Source organism: Ornithorhynchus anatinus, chromosome 16 (genome assembly GCF_004115215.2).
Source record: "Ornithorhynchus anatinus isolate Pmale09 chromosome 16, mOrnAna1.pri.v4, whole genome shotgun sequence".
Classification (NCBI taxonomy): domain Eukaryota; kingdom Metazoa; phylum Chordata; class Mammalia; order Monotremata; family Ornithorhynchidae; genus Ornithorhynchus; species Ornithorhynchus anatinus.
This window is the reverse complement of record NC_041743.1, coordinates 19343908-19364735: the sequence shown is the minus strand read 5'-3', so window position 1 is coordinate 19364735 and position 20828 is coordinate 19343908. Positions and strand designations below refer to the sequence as shown.

The 20828-nt window shown below is 57.6% G+C and overlaps 1 protein-coding gene across 1 annotated transcript; it reads right to left on the bottom strand.

The window, feature by feature from the left end:
• Positions 1–7644: 7644 nt before the first annotated feature.
• Positions 7645–15562, bottom strand: HMX3 (H6 family homeobox 3). Its single transcript, XM_029081012.1, has 6 exons — positions 15110–15562; positions 14864–14977; positions 12034–12205; positions 11412–11491; positions 9546–9910; positions 7645–8373 (listed from the first exon to the last, which is right to left on the bottom strand). Exons 1-6 carry the CDS (start codon positions 15560–15562, stop codon positions 7674–7676), a joined length of 1884 nt encoding a protein of 627 aa, XP_028936845.1. The 3' UTR covers positions 7645–7673.
• Between the last annotated feature and the right edge of the window lie 5266 nt (positions 15563–20828).

Genomic DNA, 20828 nt, shown 5'->3' with positions numbered 1-20828 from the left:
CAGCGCCCGCTTTAAGTTGAGACCTCGAGATGATTCGGCTGCTCGATACTAAAGTGGCCCAGAGCAAGCTTTCCGAGGAGCGCTAATAAAAATTGATCTCCCCTGCCTTGGCGGCGGCCGGGAATAGGCTTGTTGAGCGGCTGTAACACCGGGAGAAGGCTCCCTCTGAAATGACAGATGAAGTCATAAACAAGTTTGATCTTGGAATCAAGCTTCGATAAATATTAAACACAGTCGTCGTCCCCCCCACCCCCACACCTCCCCTCTCTCGGCGTGTGGATTATGATGTATGGCGCGTCCAAACTTTAAAATAAGGAAATACCAGAGAAAATGATCTCAATAAATTTTCTAAGTATAAACGTTGATTATGTTTCGATTTTCATTCAAGGGCTTCTGCTGTTCGTTTTTTGGTGCAAATGACATCTCGCAATAGGCTTTTGGGGGAAAGGGCTCCCTGTTTGAAAAAGAGAGCCCTAGAGGTGTACAATTTATGTAATCTGTGGTTGGAAAATGAATTGTGTAATTTATTGGAAAACAGAAAGTCATGAAGATTGGATCAGCATAGCCGAGCCCGCCCCCCCCCCGCCCTCCCCCCTATCCATCAAGTTCCAATTAACAACCTAACCAGAGAGCTTTAATGTGTTTCCAATCTAGTGGCCTGATAGACTCATCAATTCCTCTGGGAGAAATTAAGAAAATCGACCGCCCCTTGGCGTCGCAGTGTCATTCCCTTCTGCAACTATATGTCAAATTAAAAACACAATTAAAATTTAAACTGTTTCAATCAAAGGGGGCCCTGCAACCTATGTTTCACTTAATAGAACTTTGATGAAAATCGGATGCGTGTGCTCCATCACCGCAGCGAATAGAGCTCAGAAGAAGTAGAGATTCTTTATATTTCTTGAAGATATTAGCGTTCTGCCGAGGCACACCAGGTGACCCAACTTCGCGGAAGAAACGTTGGATTCAAGTCTCCCTCAACGCGCGCTCTCGCTCTCTCTCTCTCTCTCTCCCTCTTACTCTCTCCTTCTTGCCCTCTCCCACCCCCTCTTCCTTTCTCTCCCTCCCCCCTCCAACTCCTTCTTCCATCCCCCCCCCCCGCTCCACCCCCCCATCTCTCTCTTGCCTTTCTCTTCCCCTTCCTTCAGTTTTCCCCTAATCTTTCTTCTCCTGGCCAAACCTGAGAGACGAGAGTTACACATCGTGGAAATTCCCCAAAGTCGAAGAAGGTGAATGCTCCCCAGAGTAGATCGTCTAAGTAGGGGGAAACGCAGGAGTGGACAGGGAATTGAAAATGTGTGTGAAGACACGAAATATAGAGTATTCAGAAAAAATACAACTCTATCAACACTCCCTTAGGCGTATGCACATGCACCCCCAGATTTCGGCCTGTCTCGGTCCTCGTACCGCAGGAGGCGATTCCGACTCTCCAGGATGCTCTAGGAAGCCCCTGTTTCTCTCCTTTCCCAACGAGTTTAGCTTGAAGCTTTAGCTCCCCTTTATGGAAAAAATATTGGACTCGAAATTCAAATTATTTGACCTGAAAGATTTGAGCGTAAAAACCCGGGGCATAAAATATGGGGTCCAACCACTTAGGATTTCATGCCCAATTTGTAAACATCGTGTACTTTCGCATGTGCGCAGGGAGGGTCGTGCGTGTACATGCACACGTACCCCAGGCCATATCAATCCATCAGTCCACCGATCCATTGGTTATTTTTATTGAGCGCTTCCTATGTGCAGAGCACTGTACTAAGCTCTTGGGGAAGTACAACAGAATTGCTTTTTAATAGACACCTAGAGACTAGGTGGAATGTATATGCGCCTTTAAAATTACTTCCACTTGAAAATAATTTCTCAATGGCTGCTCTTCTCTTGTTCTAAACGCTACGAGACACGTGATGCTTCTTTCTACATCTGCGGAGGGCATTGTGCGGGGTTCAAAATGACCAGTTTTTTTTAGTGACCAGAACTGATGAAGTCCCACTGTACTGGAGGAGAAGGCGGTTGCCCCTGTTTCCAAACCAAGTCAGTTCGAAAACCCTTTGGTGGGTTAGAGCCTCTCTCCCTCTCTCCCCCACCCCCACCTCCACCCTTTCCTTCTTCCTCTATCCTCTCTCTCCTCCTCCTCTCCCTCTTTCCTCTCGCCTTTGAATTTTTCTACCTCCTCTACAGTCGACCGAAAGCCCCAGCCTGTGCCTTAGGAGTCGGACGAGGTGCCAAAGAAAAGGAGGAACGCGCCAATAGTCGCCGCGAACGCATCGCCCCTGAGCCTCAGCGAGGGTTTTGGAAAGTTGGTCATCGGATCGGAGCCAGAAAGGGCTCACTGGGCGGTTTGAGAACAAACCAAGGTCATCAACACTGACGAAAGAGCCTGGGAACAATAGGTTCATTTGAAACAATATTTTACAGACGTTCAGACGATCAATATGAACTGAAGCATGATGCCGTACCAATCTGTTAATGCCCCTAATGGTCTTCTCATTCCGTTTGCACCGTATATAGAAGTCGATAGTCTAAAGTGAATACTACAGACGCGTGCCGCGAATTTGAAAACCACCGATCTCCCTCCGTTTTAGACTGAGTTATTCGGGGGGGACAGCGTGCCCCCTCTCCCCGAGAAGAGGTGTCTTCTAGCCGCTTCGCTCCCACCCTTCCAGCCTCTCTGTCTGCTTCCTCAGCAAGCGGTCGCCCAGCTGTTCACACCACCTGCCTCGATGCACAGCTCAGTTTAGTCGGGGGAAAGGCGCTTCCCGTTCACGGGCATCACATTATCTAATGCTGTAAATGCTGCACAGGTCACCTCGTCCGATGCATTAAAAAAAAAATCACCAACCTCCTAGGCAGGACTTCTTCAACCAAAGCCTAAAGTTCCTGGCGAAGGGCTCCCACAGGGAGACGCTCTGGCTGGGCTGTGGGGACCGGCCTGCAGAGCAATCTCAATTAAACTCTCGGGAGGGTGGCCGTCTCGGTCCTCTGAATCAAAATCTGGCGGCGGGGAAGTTTATATCTTTCTCGCCGTTGTTTTCTATACACAGGCCCCCTCTATTTACTACCAAATAAAAGAAATACATGTGTGTTGCTAATACAAACAGCAGAGCTAGTTTTGTTCAGCCGAGCTCAAAACAATGGGTCCGCGAGAACGATGTAGCTATCTCTTCCATGGCAAACCAGTGCACACATTGGGAAACCGCCGTGGCCCCGGTGAAGAAAGAAGCGGCCAAAGAGGTTGCTAACCGTTTAGGAGAGAAATGAAGAGATTTTGTGCTCGAATAGCAGGCGCTCGGGCTACAAAATCGAGACTTTCTTGGGATCGGGCCAAACTTAGGAGCTGGTTTTACAAACCTCTCAAAGCTCCCTGCTGGCTTTTTGCCCTGGAGGAAGGAAAATAGCTCGTTCCCCACTGGCGTGGCTCACGAGACTGCTCCCGGGAAAGCACCAAGCTCGGGACCCCGGGTCCAGGCCGAGGCCCGGGTCGGGGCCGGGGCAGAGAGAAACCCCTTTTCGAACCTGTCACGGCAGGCATGGACGGCTGCCCATCTGCAGAGCAGTGAGAGCGGAGCCGGATTGTTGGGAGATGCTGGGCAGCCCTTCGGGCAGGCAGTGGGGGAGGGGAGAGGATGGGGAGAAGAGAGACAGAGGGAGGGAGGGGAGACAGCCAGCGAGTCGAAGGCAGGGAAAGCGAAACAGAGGCAGAGATAAAGAGACACAGAGAGAGTTGGAGACATGGGTAGCAAAACGGGGATACATCTCTATCTATCTATATTATATATATATATATATCTATATACATATATTATGCATATATACACACATACACAGAAAGAGATAGAGAAAGAGAGAGGGAGAGATGGAGACAGGAAAGCAAAAAAAAAAAAAAAAGAAACAGAGGGAGAGAGAGAGACGGAGAGAGACAGATATTTTAACTTGGGATGACAGTGTCAATTAGATGAGAGAATAAAAGGCTCTGATGGAATTTTCCCAGGACCCTGGGGGAGGGGATTTACAGACAGGGTCCAAGGGATTGGGCAGCAGGGGCAGCAGGGGCAGCAGGGAGCGTGCCGAAGGGAAGAGGGAACTAAAGGGAAGGATGAGTGGAAGAGACAGGTCTCCCACCCACACACTCCCCACCACCCGCCCCCGGACTTCTGTGCAAACCCACGAGCGGAGAGGTCTCCATCCACCGAGGCGGGCGGAACTAGCAGGACCCCGGGGCCCGGAGCCACCCAAGGCCCTGGGCAGGGTGACCGGCCGGCCACGAGATCCAGGACGGGAGGGGACGAGGTCCAGGACGGTGATGCCGAAGGCACCTGGCGCTTGTGGCGAACTAGTTATTTCTCGACTCTGTAAAGACCGGGTCGGTCAAGAACCGTTTTCTGGGACCCGAATACAAATAGAGAAGTATTTTCTTAGCTTTTGATAACATCGGGCTCTTGCCCGAAAAGTCTGAGGACGTGTTTGCTGTTGCAACATCATTTTTAATGAGCTGTTATCGACCTGTCCCAAAGTTAGTATTGCCAACAGTCACAGGCATCACCGTGTTTGCAGGCGACACAAGGAACGACATAGTTTGACTCCGAATTTCTGTTTATTTTTCATTTAGCACACAAGCCCGCGTTTTTATTCAAAACTAGAGGGGAAGAAAGGGAAGTCTATCTTCAGCGGGGTCTGTTCCAAAATTTTGGACCCAAGTACAGACGCCTGTCTATTTGGGGCCGTTTTTCAGCAACCGAAAACGATACTTATCTCTTCAACCAGAAAAGAATCGATTCTGCCGGTTGAGTTAGTTGAAGAGCAAAGCCTAAGAGCTTAAAAAGAGCAAACTGCCTTTCTCCCGGGCTCTCCGCCTCCCCCACCTCCCCTCCCCTCCCTCCACCCCGTCTCTCCCCCCTCCTCTCCCTTTCCCCCTCCCCCCACGCGGGGCCCGCAGCCTGCCCTCTTCAAACAGCCCGCAGAAAGACAATTTGGGGGCTCGAGTCGCCCGGCGTGGAGCACCCGAGCTCCCACCCACCTCCAGGCCCGGCTCGGCCCCGCTGTCCCCAGACGCAGCTAGCGGGAGCGGCCCGGCTGCTTTCAGGAGGACCCGCGCTGGACGGGGTGGACCAACCCAACTCCTCGTGGTGGGGCCCGTCTCCCCGTGGAGCCCGAGAAGCGGCCCGCCAACATCCATCCCCCTCTTCCACCTCACTCCCCCCAACCCCCACCCCATCCCTCCGTCCCAGCTCCGGGACCTCCCTCCCTCCGACCCGGGGAGGGAGCCCAGCGAGCCGAAGGGCCGTGAGAGAAAAACCCTGGGGCCTGGACCACCCTGGCTCGAAGGGACGGCTGCAGGCGGGGACGGCAGCGGCCGGTGCGGGGGCCGGGAAAGCGGGCGGAAACAACCGGTCCCTTTCTAATGCGAAGCCGGGACCCACCTGCCGGCTCTCTCCCTGCAACCAGCTCGCCAGGCCCGGCTTGGGGCCGAGAGCCCGGACCTCCGTTTCTTGGCTTTTCCACCGGCTTCCCGGGGAAGTACGAGAAACCCGAGGCTTCCAGGGTCCGGGGACACGGGGAGGGAAGAGGCCAGACACCACCCCGACCCTGAATCGTTTTCCTTTCTGTTCATCTCTCCTCCCTCTCTCCACTCCCCAACCCAGGAAGGACAGCAGGGCCGTCCCGAGCCCTACCTAGCGCCAAGTGAACGGAGCCTCTTTGCATGGCCTCTCCGGGAGCGGTGCGCTTCGCCGGCCGGCCGGAATCCCCGCTCCAACCCTTCCCGCGGTCGCTCGGACGAGGCCAAGGTGCTCCGGCTCTCCGCCGCGCAGGATTTCGAAGCGAAAATCCACCCCCCAACTCCACTTCTTCGGCCGGCACCCGCCACTCCTCCCCATCGGCCAGAGAAGGGGGAGGAGACCTCGGGGGAGACTCAGAGAAAGGGGTGGCCGCCGAGGGCAGGACTCTTGGCCAGAAGAAGACAGCCGCGGCGACCAGCCCAGACCCCACTGCAGAAGCACTCTCTCTCTCTCTCTCTCTCTCTCTCCCCCCCTCAACCCCGGCGCTGCCCCCCTCCCCAAACCCGGCTGGAAACGACCGCGGAGCCCCCCTGCTCGGCCTGGCCCACGGACGCCCTGGGCCACCTGTTTGGGTCCCTCTCCAAAGTCACACAGCCACTGAGCTCCAACGCTTCGCTTTTTATTATTTCAATCTCACGACATTTCAGGGTGACGATATTTTACTTTCCTTTTTTTTTTCCTTTTTCTTAAAAAGGGGCGAAACCCGGGGCAGAGGCGGAGGAGACCCTGGGGAGGCCACGGGAAATCACCGTCAACAACAGGTGGAGCCGACAGAGACACAGATAAATGCAGGATCTCCCGAGCCCTGCGGGGCTAGGGCGAACTTTACAAGAAAACTGTACAGTTATCAAATAAGTTAAACGTTTCCTAAACTGATTGTCCTTCACTTAAAGCGCTCCGAGACACCGAATCTTTCTTTCTTTCCCTGCCTTCCTTCCTTCACTCGCCTCTCTCTCTCTCTCTCTCTCTCGTCAGGACTCAATGCTTTTTAAAAAATCTTCTTCCCTTTGCTTTTTGCTACACGAACGATCGCAACTCTACTTGGATTTGGCCTCCCCTCCCTCGCTCTCGGAAGCAGCGGTGCTTTCATAAAGTTCCTACAATATTGCACAGTTCAAAAGTACAACAGTTACTTTACAAAAAAGGTAAAAAGGTACAGCTTTTCATATCGAAATCTCCTTTAAAAGAGGAAATCATAATAATAATGATAATAATAATAATAATAATAATCCACAGGCAACCCAAAGCCCCTAAAATCAAACGTTGACAATAAATAAGACCACTCGATCCGGGTGGGCGGCCAGGCCGCTTGCTCTTCGGGGCCTGGATGTGTGGGGCGGGAAGGAGTCTGTCTGCTGGGGTTCGCTCTCCATCCCGGCCCCCGCAACACGTCCGGGTAGGAGGCGGGACGGGGATGCGGCAAGGAGTGGGGGTGAGGGTTGGGGCGGGGGCCGATCGGGGCGGGGAAGCTGGGCCGGCGGAGCCTCCGAAAGGGCAAGGCGGACTCCCGCACCCAACGAGCTTCGCTGGTCGGGAAGGGAAACCGGCCCGAGCTGGCGGGAACTCGCCCCCTCCCTCCCGGGGTTTCCCCTCTCCCCCTGCCCTATTTTTCCACACCTGGCACATCCTCAGTCGACAAGAGGCAAATGGTGGTTTTTTTTTTTCCTATAAAAATAAACCAAAGCACGCAGCTCAGCGCATTTAGATGCGGGGTTTTACAAAAGGTCTCGTCCTCGGACGGCTGAAGCGGGGGCGGGGTGGGGGGGGGGGGTGGGGGGAGTTTTCTCGTCCTTCCCGGCGGCTCACAGAAGCCCGATGGTGCAAACGGTCGTCTCCGCCCCCGCCCCTCCCCCGCCCCCCAGCTTGGGGCCGAATTGCCCAGAGCGGCCTGGCGAACGGGTCCGGGAGGTCCCCCGGGGCCGAGGGGCAGAGGGGGAGGGCTGGGGGCCGCTGGGGCCCTGGGCTCCCGGGCTGGAGCCGTGCCCCCCGGCCCCCCGGGCGAGGGGGTCCCCCGGCCCCCCGAGGCGCCCCGCGCAGAGGGCACCGAAGGCCCGGTCCCGCTCCCCCTCTGCCCGCCCCCCGGGCCCCGGCCCCCTCCCGCGCCCGCGGCCGGGCCCGCTCTCAGACCGGCCTTAGCAGGGGCACGGAGGTGACGACGGGGTGCGAATAGTAGACGGGGTGCGGGAAGGTGAGCAGCGGCTGGCTGACGGGCACGGGCACGGGCACCGGGGCGGCGGCGGCGGCGGCCCCGTCGCCCGCCGAGTTCTCGTGGTAGAGGATGGGCACCCGGACGATGCGCTGGGCCGCGGCGTGGCTGAGGTTGGCCGCCTCCAGCTCGGCCGCCAGCTGCCGCTTCCACTTGTTCCGGCGGTTCTGGAACCAGATCTTCACCTGGGTCTCGGTGAGGTGCAGGGAGGCGGCCAGGCCGGCGCGCTCCGAGCTGCTCAGGTAGCGCTTCAGGTCGAAGGTGGACTCCAGCTGGAAGACCTGGCTGCGGGAGAAGACGGTGCGCGTCTTCTTCTTGCGGCAAGGCTTCTTCTCCGGGCTGTCGGGCCGCTTCTTCCAGTCCTCGGGGCCCGGGCCCGCCGGAGGGGCCGCCGCCGCCGCCGCCGCCGCCGCCGCCCCCGCCCCCAGGGCCGCCGCCTTCGCCGCCTCGTCCTTCTTGCCTTCCTCCGAGTCGCTCTCTTCCAGGATGATCTCGTCGGGGCTCTTGCAGTCCCGCTCCTTGGGGTCCGGCTCCCGCCTCGGCCGGGGCTCCGGCGAGTCCCTGTCCGTGCCCGAGGCCGGGGACGAGTCTCTCAGCAGGGACTTGTCCGCCGCCGCCGCCGCCGCCGCCGCCGCCGCCGCCGCCGCCGCCGCTGCGGGACGAGACAAAACACACGCACCCACGCGCCCCGGGGGGCCATGCCCACCAACGCACAGGCACAACGGGCAAACCCACGGAGACAGGCCGACCACACAGACCCGCACTCACACCGCGCATACCCGCCAGTACAGACCGAGGGCCCGGGCACCCACATACCCACGAAGACACGCCGACCAGGCCGACACCCACCCACACGCACACACACACACACGCACGGAGCACACCCACGAAGACACGCCGACCACGCGGACACCCAAACACACACACACACACACACACCGAGCACACCCACGAAATACAGGCCGACCACGCGGACACCCAAACACACACACCGAGCATACCCGCGAATACAGGCCGACCACGCGGACACCCAAACACACACACACACACCGAGCCCACCCACGAATACACGCACACCGGGCACGCACCCAGAGCCCCCAGCACATGAGACAAACAACCAGAACACAGAGACCAACACACAGACGCATACAAACGCACACGAAGCATACGGAGCATCCACCCAAACACGAAGGACAGGCACACACGCACACGCACACAGAGGCACCCTTTAGTGAGGTCGAAGATCCAGACCGGCAGAGACCCCCCGCCGCCCCGGGGGGACCCCCCGTGTCCCAGCCGCCCTGCTTGGGGGGGAATGGGACCCTGCTCTCCTCCCCCCCTCCCCTTGGGGCCGGCCGAACCCGGTGTCCCGGCCTCTCTCCCAGTCCCGAGGGACAGCGACTTCTCCCTCCGACCCCGGACGGGCTCCATCAAAAGATTTCGGAGCATGTGTTGGCCGGGGCTGCCTCCTCCCCACCACCCGGACCGGTTTTTTCCCGTCGGGGAACTTCTTAGAATTGGGGAGGAGGAGGAGGAGGAGGAGGAGGAGGAGGAGGAGGAGGAGGAGGAGGAGGAGGAGGAGGAGGAGGAGGAGGAGGAAGGGCGAGGGGCAAACGGAGGGGAGAGGGAGAGGTCGAGTCCAAGGGATGGAGAGGCGAGGCCTCAGGGTGAGGGCCGCGGGGAGAGAGCCGCTGCAGGGCGGGGGCAGGACGGGGGCAGGACCGGGGCAGGGGGCGGAGGGAAGAGGGCAGGGCAGGGTGGGCAGCGGGAGGTGGCAGGCAGTACCGTCTGTCCGGGGCAGGTGTCCCCCCGCGGGGGTCAGGGTGTAGGGGTACCACCAGGCCGGAGACCGCTCCAGGTAGTGCGCGGGCAACGCAAACCTCTGCGCCGGGATCTCAAAGCGCGGAAAAGTCAGGTCTCCCACCTGCGACAGCGCAAAGCCCGCGGCGCCGGCGTCCAGGACGCCCTTGGCGGCGGCGGCCACCGAGCCCGACCCCGGCCCCGACCCCGACCCCGACCCCGACCCCGACCCCGGGGCGAACAGAGTCCGGGGCTGCTGCTTCGGGGCCGGCCGGTGCCGGTCTCCATTGAGCAGGTTCTTGATGGAGAAAGGCGACTCCTTGGGCGGGGGCGGCCCCGAGGGCGGCGGGGCCGAGGGCTGCGGGGCCGGGGCCGGGGCCGGGGCCGGGGTCGGGGTCGGGGCCGGAGCCGCAGCCGGAGCCGGGGCCGGGGCCGGGGCCGGGGCCGCCGAGGCCGGGGCCGGCTGCGAGGCGCTGCCGTTGGCCGGCTGGTCCTGGCCCGGCCCGGGCATCCTGCCCCGCTCCCCCTGCTTCCCCGGAGCGGGCCGGCCGGGCGGCCGGAGGGCCGGAGCGCCGGAGGGCGGCGGGAGGTGGCGGCGGGAGGCGGCGGCTCACGACATCAACAAACTCCTCTCCTAGGCGCAAAGTGCTGGCGGCGGCGGCGGCGGCGCAAACGCGGCGGGGAGGGGTCTCATGGGGGGCGGGGAGGAGGGGGGCGCCAGGCCGGGGGGGGGGGCCCGGGGAGGGCGGCCCGGGACAGGCGGCCGGGGGTCCGGGCGGGGCCGGGGGTCCGGGCGGGGCCGGGGCCGGGGCCGGGGGAGGAGGGGAGTCCGTCGGCCGGACAGAGGATCGGAGGCGGCGGCGGCGGCGGCGGCGGCTCGCGGGGCGGAGGCGGCAGGACGAGTCCCGGGCTCGGGCTGCGTCAATCCGGCGCCTGATGCTAATGATGAAATCAAAATGTCATAGAGGTAAATGGGGGGGGCGGGGCGGGGCGGGGAGGGGGACCGGGGGAGGGGAGACGACAGGGGGAGGCAGCGGGGGCGGCAGGGGGCGGACACTGGGAGCCCGGAGCAGCAAATGGGATGAGCGGAGCCGCCCCGCCCCGCCCCGCCCCGCCCCGCCCCGCCCCGCCTCGCCTCGCCCCGCACCGCTCCTCCGTCCGTCCCGGCTTGGCCCGGCCCGGCCCGGCCCGGCCCGGCCCGACCCGGCCCGGCGGGGGCCCCGGACCCGCGGTGCGCCCTGGCGATGAGCCCGCCCGACGCGGTAGCGGACCGACGTGCCGTCGTGGGGTCCGCAAGGGCTCCCCGGGGTGTGTGTCTGTGTGTGTCCGTGTGTGTCCGTGTGTGTGTCTGTCAGGGTGTGTCTGGGTCTGTGGGTGTCTGTCGGGGTGTCTGTCTCTGTATGGGTGGGTGGGTGGGTGGGTGGCAAGGAGAGATCCTCCCTGACTGCTCTCCTTCCCGTTGACCCCCGATCGCGCTGTAGCGCGAGGGCCCTGGCTCCCTGGGTCAACCTGATCACCTAGTATCCCCCTCTACCCCCCAGCTCGTAGAACAGTGGTTCGCACATAGTAAGCGCTTAACAAATGCCTTGTTATTATTATTATTATTGTTATCATTCTCATTTCCAACCGAACCACGGCCTTCCCCTAGGTCTGCTCCTCCCTCTGGGTCTGCTCCTCCCCCGCCCCCTCGCCCCGGGAGGAGCTGGTCCTTTCCCCTCCGCCCCACCCGGGCACCCGGGCACCCGGGCACCCGGGCACCGGGCCTGCAGGGAGGAAGGAGCTGGCAGCCCCTCTGGACCCCAGGACGCCTAGGACCCCGGCCGGGGACCCACGGTCTCTCCGGCCGCTCCCACCTGCCGGCTGTCCGGCTGTCCGGCTGTCCGGCTGTCCGGCTGTCCGGCTGTCCGGCTGTCCGGCTGTCCACTGCGCTTTGCTGGGGACATCGGGGAGGCCTTTGAGGCGGGAGCAGCTGCTCCTCGCCCTGTCCCAATCCTCAGGTCTGACCCTCCCCTGGACGGCCGCCCCTCTCCCCCCCACCCCCGAGCCAGCTTTGCCCCGGGGGGTGGGGTGGGGGAGGGGACTACCCGCAGCCCCAAGCGCAGCGCACGCACCGGCTATGCAAAGTGGTCTGGAAGTCGATGAACTTTAGACAGGCGGCTTTTTAAAGCACGATCTCGTTTTGCTTAATTACCGACACAGGGACGCGTTATCTTCCAGTGAGGGCCTCAAAGCTGACAAGGCGCTTCTCCTTTTAACAGGCGGCTCTCTAAAAGAGAGGGCGGGCGGGTGAGGGGGCAGGAGGGAAGGAGGGCCAGGGCGCCGAGAGGTGCCCACCCCCGGGGCAGGACGGAGGGCAGACGCGCGCTTCTGCCACAGAGCAAGACGGGGGGCCGTCGGTCGGTGGGTTTTCGTCCCCTTTGGGCAGGCCGAGGCCCGGGGACAGGGGGATGGATGGCCGGGCGGGGGGACCGAGACCGTCGGTCACTAAATCTGCCTCAACGAGCAGCTCGGAAACGTTCCGCAAGTTATCGGCTGCGGGACCCCCGGGACCCCCACCCCGCTGCCTGGGACGCTTCCTTTTCTTCCTCCTCCTCCTTTCCGTGTTCCCGCTCTTCCCACTTTTCCCGCTGGGGCAGCATCGCTCCCGCTGGGCCCGGGAGACGGCGATATGACAGTGTGGGAATGTTAGGAGCCAGGCCTCTGCCCTTCGGTAGCCCTGCGGTGCCGGGCCGGTTCTGGGGCAGGAGGGAGCGTGCCCAGCCCCTCGCCCGCGGCGAGGCCTGCCCTGAAGTGGAGGGAGAAAGAGGGAGAGTGCGACCGCGAGCAACACACACCACGCAAACACACACATCCAGAATAAGGGGAAAGGAACAGACCAGTCCGAGTGGGTAGGGAACGTTCGCACCCACCCATCGACACCCGATGCACCCAGATGCCCACTTACAGATCCTTGCACCTGATTCTGGAATTCTCCTCCATGGAGACGGTAGTTTTGCAGATCACCGCAGCCAAGACTCAAGTGGGCGAGGAGGCCGATGGCAACCCACCCTCGCACACCTCGGCCACAAGCGGGTCTCCTCGGCTACCCTGCTCTCCGCCTTTGCTCTCCCGGGAGCATCCCGTCCCAGGTCCCCGGGGTAAATAACGGGAAGGTGGGGGAGGGAATTGCCGCCAGTGTGGGAAGTTACTCGGCCTCAGCCCCCACGCACGCGGGAGGAAACGGTATTCCCTGGCACGGCGCGCTCATCCTCAATCCACCCGGGGCTGCCTGGATGCTGGAGCTGCCGTTCAGTCGATCGTATTTATTAAGCGCTTACTGTGTGTAGAGCACTGTACTGAGCGCTTGAGAAATACTCTGCCCTCTCTATCCTTCCCCCCGCCACCCGACAGGGCTGGGGCGACCCCGAGCCGAGGGGTCGAGGCACGGCCTTGTTCTGTCCGGCACGGGGCCTCGGGATTTCCATAGCCCGCAGTGACCAGACCCAGAGAACGGCGGCCAACTGGCTACTTAGTCAGCGCCTGTGGGGGATGCCGTGGGCAAGGCCGGTCCCAGGACGTGTCAGTCGCCAGGAGCTCCTTCTCCACTCCGATCGCCACTCCCACACACTCACTCTCTCCCTCTCACGCACCCACACATTCACGCACATGCACTCATCCAAGCGCATTTTCTTAATGGCATTTGTTAAGCGCTTGCTACGAGCCAGGCACTGTTCTAAGCGCTGGGGTAGGTACAAGATCATCAAGTTGGTTACAGTTAAATTGGTTACCCACATGGGGCTCACAGTCGTAATCCCCATTTTACAGATGAGGCAACTGAAGCACAGAGAAGTCGAGTGGCTTGTCCAGGGTCACACGGCAGACAAGTGGCAGAGCCGGGAATATTCATTCAATAGTATTTATTGAGCGCTTACTATGTGCAGAGCACTGTACTAAGCGCTTGGGATGAACAAGTTGGCAACAGAAAGAGACAGTCCCTGCCGTTTGACGGGTTTACAGTCTAATCGGGGGAGATGGACAGACAAGAACAATGGCAATGGGAATAGAAACCAGTTACTTCTGACACCCCAGGCCTGTGCTCTATCCACTAGGCCAAGCTGCTTTCACACATGTACATCGCACATGTACCCACAAAGAATCACGCACATTCCCGCGGCCGCACGCACATGAACTCACATCATAATAATAATAATGATGGCATTTGTTAAGCGCTTACTATGTGCAAAGCTCTGTTCTAAGCGCTGGGGGGGGATACAAGGTGATCAGGTTGTCTCACGTGAGGCTCACAGTCTTAATCCCCATTTTACAGATGAGGTAACTGAGGCACAGAGAAGTGAAGTGACTTGCCCAAAGTCACGCAGCTGACAAGCGGCTGAGCCGGGATTAGAACCCATGACCTCTGACTCCCAAGCCCGGGCTCTTTCCACTGAGCCACGCTGCTTCTCTATTTGCTCCTATACGCACACCGACAGTCGCACATGACTCACGCACATTCATCTAGAGGCACAAGTACATTAATAATAATAATAATAATAATGTTGGTATTTATTAAGTGCTTACTATGTGTAAAGCACTGTTCTAAACCCTGGGGGGGTTACAAGGTGATCAGGTTGTCCCTCATGGGGCTCACAGTCTTCATCCCCATTTTACAGATGAGGGAACTGAGGCCCAGAGAAGTGAAGTGACTTGCCCAAAGTCACACAGCTGACAAGTGGCAGAGCCGGGATTAGAACCCATGACCTCTGACTCCCAAGCCCGTGTTCTTTCCACTGAGCCACGACAGTCACGCAGCCTCACACGCAGACACTCATGCACCTGCATTCACCCGCATTCATTCACACATGGACAACCCCCCCCCCCCCCCTGCACTCACACGCCCTTTCAATCAGACACGTACATGCATGCTCTCCTCCGCCCATATAATAATAATACTGGTATTTGTTAAGCGCTTACTATGTGCAGAGCACTGTTCTAAGCGCTGGGGTAGATACAGGGTAATCAGGTTGTCCCACGTGAGGCTCACAGTGAACCCCCCTTTTACAGATGAGGTCACTGAGGCCCAGAGAAGTGAAGTGACTTGCCCACCGTCACACAGCTGACAAGGGGCAGAGCCGGGAGTCGAACTCATGACCTCTGACTCCGAAGCCCAGGCTCTTTTCCCCTGAGCCACGCTGCTTCTGCACACAGCACATGCACGCGCGCACAACACACACACACACACACACACACACACACACACACACACACACACACACACACACATACATCCATGCAGTCACATATGCACCCGCGCCCCGCTCCCCCATACGGACAGCCAGCCAGCCAGCCAGCCAGCCAGCCGGCCAGACAGCCGGCCGGCCGGACAGACGGACAGAGGCCGGGCGGCCTGCGGGCCCCGTTGGAGGCCGGGATAGCGCGCCCCCTGGAGGAGCCGCCCGGACGGGCACCCCGCCAGCTAACCCCGCTCTGGACGTGTCGCTCAGTGGGGTGGCCAAGCCAGGTGGCCACACACACGCACACACACACACACACACACGCACGCACACGCACGCACTTCGGGGGACGGGGGCGCTCGGGACGATTTGTCATCGTGCTTTTCCGGAGAGTGAGTTCCCCGGCTGATGTTGGTGGAGCGAGGGGTCCGGGCGAGGGTCCTGGGGGGTGCCCGCGGAGCCCGCGGTGTCGGCCGGCCTCCTCCCGGACTGGCCGCGCCCCGGGGGCCGGGGGGGACCCGGGGAGGGGCAGCCACAGCCCGGGGGAGGACACAACTGGGCATCAAAATGGGCTGCGGGGAGGGGGCGGGCGGGCGGGCGGGGGAAGCGCCGTCAAACCCGCCCAGGACCTGGGCCGGGGGGAGGGGGCGCCGAGCGGTAGCCCCGATGCACTGTTTCTCGTGCCCGAGGAACGGGGGCACCGCGTTCCTCCCGCAATGGTCCCGCAGCGGCCCCTCATGGGTCCCGCCGTGGCCCCGCAGTGGTTTCGCAGTGTCCCCGCAGGGGCCCCTCATTGGCCCGGCATCGGCCCCGCAGCGAGCCCGCAATGGTCCCAGTGGCCCCTCCTTGGTCCCGCAGTGTCCCCGCAGTGTCCCCGCAGTGTCCCCGCAGTGGTCGGGCCGTGACCCCGCAGTGGGCCGGCAGTGTCCCCGCAGGGGCCCCTCATTGGCCCGGCAGTGGGCTCGCAGTGTCCCCGCAGTGGCCCGTCGGTGTCCCCGCAGCGGGCTCAGGGCCTCCGGGGCTCTCGGCCGAGCTGTCTGCTGTGCGACCTCGGGCAAGTCACACCCCTCCTCTGTGCCTCCGTTACCTCCTCGGTCCGCTGGGGAGGCAGACGGTGAGGCCGTCGGGGGCCCGGGGCTGGGTCCCACCCGATGCCCGCCGATCGACCCCAGAGCTTACAACCGGGCTTGGCACACAGTTGAGCGCTTAACGAGCGCCATCCTGCCGCTTATTAACGAATCCCAGGATCATGAAATACCGCCGTCATCATCATCATCATCGTCATGGTGATTGTTATTAGCGCTTTTTCCTCGGGGGCAGCGCGGCGGGGGTGGGCGAGAGGCCGGCCCGTTAGGCGGGCAGAGGGCAGCCGGGCACCTGCCGCTGGCAGATGCTTCTCCTGCTTCCCCCGGGCGTGAGCCCCACGTGGGACAACCTGATTACCTTCTATCTACCCCAGCGCTTAGAACAGTGCTTGGCACATAGTAAGCGCTTAACAAATACCATCATTATTATTATGGCGAGGGGAGAAAGCCTTCCAAGGTCTCAAGCCAAAAGCATCTTCTCAACTGCTGGCCGGTTAGTTGTTGGCCCCTGGGAGGAAGGACAGGGAGGTGAAGAATTGAGAGTTCAAAAATAAGACTCAGGTTAACGAGTAGTCACCACAAAATTTTCAAGCACACTCGTATGACCGATTTGGTTTATTTTATTATCTATGATCAATTGAGAAGCAGCGTGGTTCTGTGGCAAGAGCGTGAACTTGGGAGTCAGAGGTCGTGGGTTCTAACCCATGCTTAGAACAGTGCTTGGCACAAAGTAAGCCCTTAACAAATACCATATTATTATTATTAAAAATCCGTTCTACAGCTATTCGGCTACCATCGAATATTTCAGAGCAAAATCTCCTTTTCTTCTGTTAAGAACACACTAGAATGAAGTTCCAGAATCTCTATTAGTGGAGGAAGTGAAAACATCCTAGTAAGGTGCTTACTACAGCAGTAGAGCCAGTCCTGAAGTTAAGAAAGGAAAGCAAAGAAAGTTTTTGTTTTGTTTTTGTTTTTTTTAAACCAACTGAGAAGGCTTCCCAGCTTCAGTGTCCTGGAACAATATGAGTATCTGCAGGGATGGTGAGCAAGAACCTATAAAATACATTCTTATCTGGCCTTATGAGTCTGCTCACTATTTTCCTTCTCAAATACCTCCAGTCGGATAGGTCAACCATTCCTATCTGCATCAAACAAACCATCGGTTTAAAGCTTCAGCCAATCTCCCACAATATCCCAGTTCACAAGCTTCATTCCACTCAAGCCAACCTACTCCCTCTGCTATGTTCTCTTCTCTCCCACCACTGACTTCTACACACATCCTCCCTTCTGCTTAAAAATCTCATTCACTTCACATCCATCAAACCATGGCTCATCTTCTCTTCAAGGTGACTGTGTCTGAACTAATTAACATGTATCTATCCCGGCACTTGGAACAGTGTTTGGGAAATAGTAACAAATACCACTAAGAAAAGGTCCCTCTGAAATAAACATCTTTTCCAGGAGGCTATCCCTGATTAATCTCTAATCTCCCCATCATCTATCCCCAACAACTGCTAATTCAGCATTTCTACATCATTCAAGTGCTGAGTACCCCCCCCCCCCCGCAATCCCCCAGTAGCCCCACAGCACTTATGTAATAATAATAATTATAATGATAGTATTCATTAAGTACATACTATGTGCCAAGCGCTGTTCTAAGGGCTGGGGCAGATACAAGGTAATCAGGTTGTCCCATGTGGGGCTCACAGTCTTAATCCCCTTTTACAGATGAGGGAACTGAGGCACAGAGAAGTTAAGTGACTCACCCAAAGTCATACAGCTGACAAGTGGCAGACCTGGGATTAGAATCCACAACCTCTGACTCCCAAGCCCTTGCCACTAAGCTATGCTGCTTCTCTTAGCCACCAATTTATTTTAATGTCTGTCTGCCCCTCTAGACTGTAAACTCCTATCCGCCTCGGACCCCATTCCCTCCCACCTTATTAAAACCATCGCCTCTGTCCTCCTCCCTTAACTTCTATTTTTAACCACTCAATCTCCAATGGCTCCTTCCCCGCTGCCTTCAAACATGCCCACGTCTCCCCCATCCTAAAAAAACCCGCTCTTGACCCCACTTCCCCCTGCAGTTATCACCCTATCTCCCTACTACCCTTCCTTTCCAAAATCCTAGAACGAGTCGTCTACAATCGATGCTTAGAATCCCTTAACTCCCATTCTCTCCTAGACCCCCTCCAATCTGGCTTCCGTCCCCTCTGCTCTACCGAGACTGCTCTCTCTAAAGTAACCCGTGACCTCCTTCTTGCCAAATCCAATGGCTCCTACTCCATTCTGATCCTCCTTGACCTCTCTGCTGCCTTTGACACTGTCGACCATCCCCTCCTCCTCCATACCTTATCTCACCTTGGCTTCATGACCTCCGTCCTCTCCTGGTTCTCCTCTTACCTCTCTGGCTGGTCATTCTCGGTCTCCTTCGCTGGCGCCTCCTCCCCCTCCCATCCTTTAACTGTTGGAGTTCCTCAAGGGTCAGTTCTCGGCCCTCTTCTGTTCTCCATTTACACTCACTCCCTCATTGAACTCATTCGCTCTCACGGCTTCGACTACCATCTCTACGCAGATGACACGCAGATCTACATCTCTGCCCCTGTCCTCTCCCCCTCCCTTCGGGCTCGCATCTCCTCCTGCCTCCGGGACGTCTCCACCTGGATGTCGGCCCGCCACCTAAAACTCAACATGAGCAAGACTGAGCTCCTCATCTTCCCTCCCAAGCCCGGTCCGCTCCCAGACTTCTCCGTCACCGTGGATGGCACGACCATCCTTCCCGTCTTTCGGGCCCGCAATCTCGGTGTCATCCTTGACTCGTCTCTCTCGTTCACCCCACACATCCTATCCGTTACCGAGACCTGCCGGTTTCACCTCTACGATATCGCCAAGATCCGCCCTTTCCTCTCCACCCGAACGGCTACCTTACTGCTACAGGCTCTCGTTATATCCCGGCTAGACTACTGTGTCAGCCTTCTCTCTGACCTCCCTTCCTCCTCTCTCGCCCCGCTCCGGTCTATTCTTCACTCCGCTGCCCGGCTCATCTTCCTGCAGAAACGATCTGGGCATGTCACTCCCCTTCTTAAACAACTCCAGTGGTTGCCTATCGACCTCCGCTCCAAACAAAAACTCCTCACTCTAGGCTTCAAGGCTCTACATCACCTTGCCCCTTCCTACCTCTCCTCCCTTCTCTCTTTCTACCGCCCACCCCGCACGCTCCGCTCCTCTGCCGCCCACCTCCTCACCGTCCCTCGGTCTCGCCCATCCCGCCGTCGACCCCTGGGCCACGTCCTCCCGCGGTCCTGGAACGCCCTCCCTCCTCACCTCCGCCAAACTGATTCTCTTCCCCTCTTCTAAACCCTACTTAAAACTCACCTCCTCCGAGAAGCCTTCCCAGACTGAGCTCCCCTTCTCCCTCTACTCCCTCTACCACCTCCCCTTCACCTCTTCGCAGCTTAACCCTCTTCTCCCCCCATTTCCCTCTGCTCCTCCCCCTCTCCCTTCCCATCCCCTCAGCACTGTACTCATCCGCTCAACTGTATATATTTCCATTACCCTATTTATTTTGTTAATGAATTGTACATCGCCTTGATTCTATTTAGTTGCCATTGTTTTTACGAGATGTTCTTCCCCTCGACTCTATTTATTGCCATCGTTCTCGTCTGTCCGTCTCCCCCGATTAGACCGTAAGCCCGTCAAACGGCAGGGACTGTCTCTATCTGTTGCCGACTTGTTCATTCCAAGCGCTTAGTACAGTGCTCTGCACATAGTAAGCGCTCAATAAATACTATTGAATGAATGAATGAATACCAACTCTATTGTATTGTACTCTCCCAAGCACTGAGTACAGTGCTCTGCACACACTTAGCACTTATTTATTATGATTCATTGATTAAGTACTCATACTCCTATAACACTAATGTATTTATATTCTATTGTTTCCTCCTTTATGTAATTTATTTTACTGTCCCTCTCTCCTGCTAGAATACAAACTCCTTGAGGACAGAGGGCATGTTTACTAATTATATTGCAGTTTCCTGAGCAGTAGAGTGCAGTGTTTTACACATAATAGGATCTCAATGAATAGTATTGATTGGTTAATTAATTGATAATTTCTTACTTTACAATTATTTTTTGGGGGGGGAGAACAAAGCTGAACTGGGTTTTTTTGCTCATATTTCATTAAAGAAACAGGCCACATTTTTCAATAGTTATCAAAGACATTGAGCACTCACTGTGTGCACAACACTGTACTTGGCACTATGGGGATTAATTGATCAGTCAATAGTAATTACTGCTATTCATCAATTAGCAATCTAAATTGGATCCCATGAAAATAGGATGTTAAATAAGATAGTGCTAAAAGAAGCAGAATTTCCCTATAGGAAATACTATAAAGTACATTAATGCACCCCCAAAATGCAAAAAATGACCAAAATAATGTAATATATTTTTAAAGAAATTTAAACACCATTATAGCTACATGATCAAGTAGCAGAGTGGTTAAATGCCAATAATGAAAAATTTGGGATTAGATTTTTTGTGTACATATGCAAATACAGCAACCTTCAAAGGTTGCCCATTCATCTTCACATCAAGCAGGAACTCCTTTAGTGGCTTGAAGCACTTAATCAGCTCTCTCTCTTTCTCTCTCTCTCTCTCTCTCTCTCTCTCCTTTTCAATCGGTCAATCAATCCGTCTGTTACTGTGTGCAGAGCACTGTACGAGATGCTTGGAAAAGGAGAATATGACAAAGTTGGAAGGCATATTCCCTATCCATAAGGAGCTTACAGTCTAGAGGGGGAGACAGACATTAAAATAAATTATGGATAAGTGCTATGGGGCTGAGGGTGGGGTGAATAAAGGGTACAAATCCAGGTGTAAAGGTGACGCAGTAGGGAGAGGAATGAGAGAAAGTGAGGGCTTAGTCAGGGAAGGCATCTCTGAGGATGATTTGAATAAGGCTCTGAAGGTG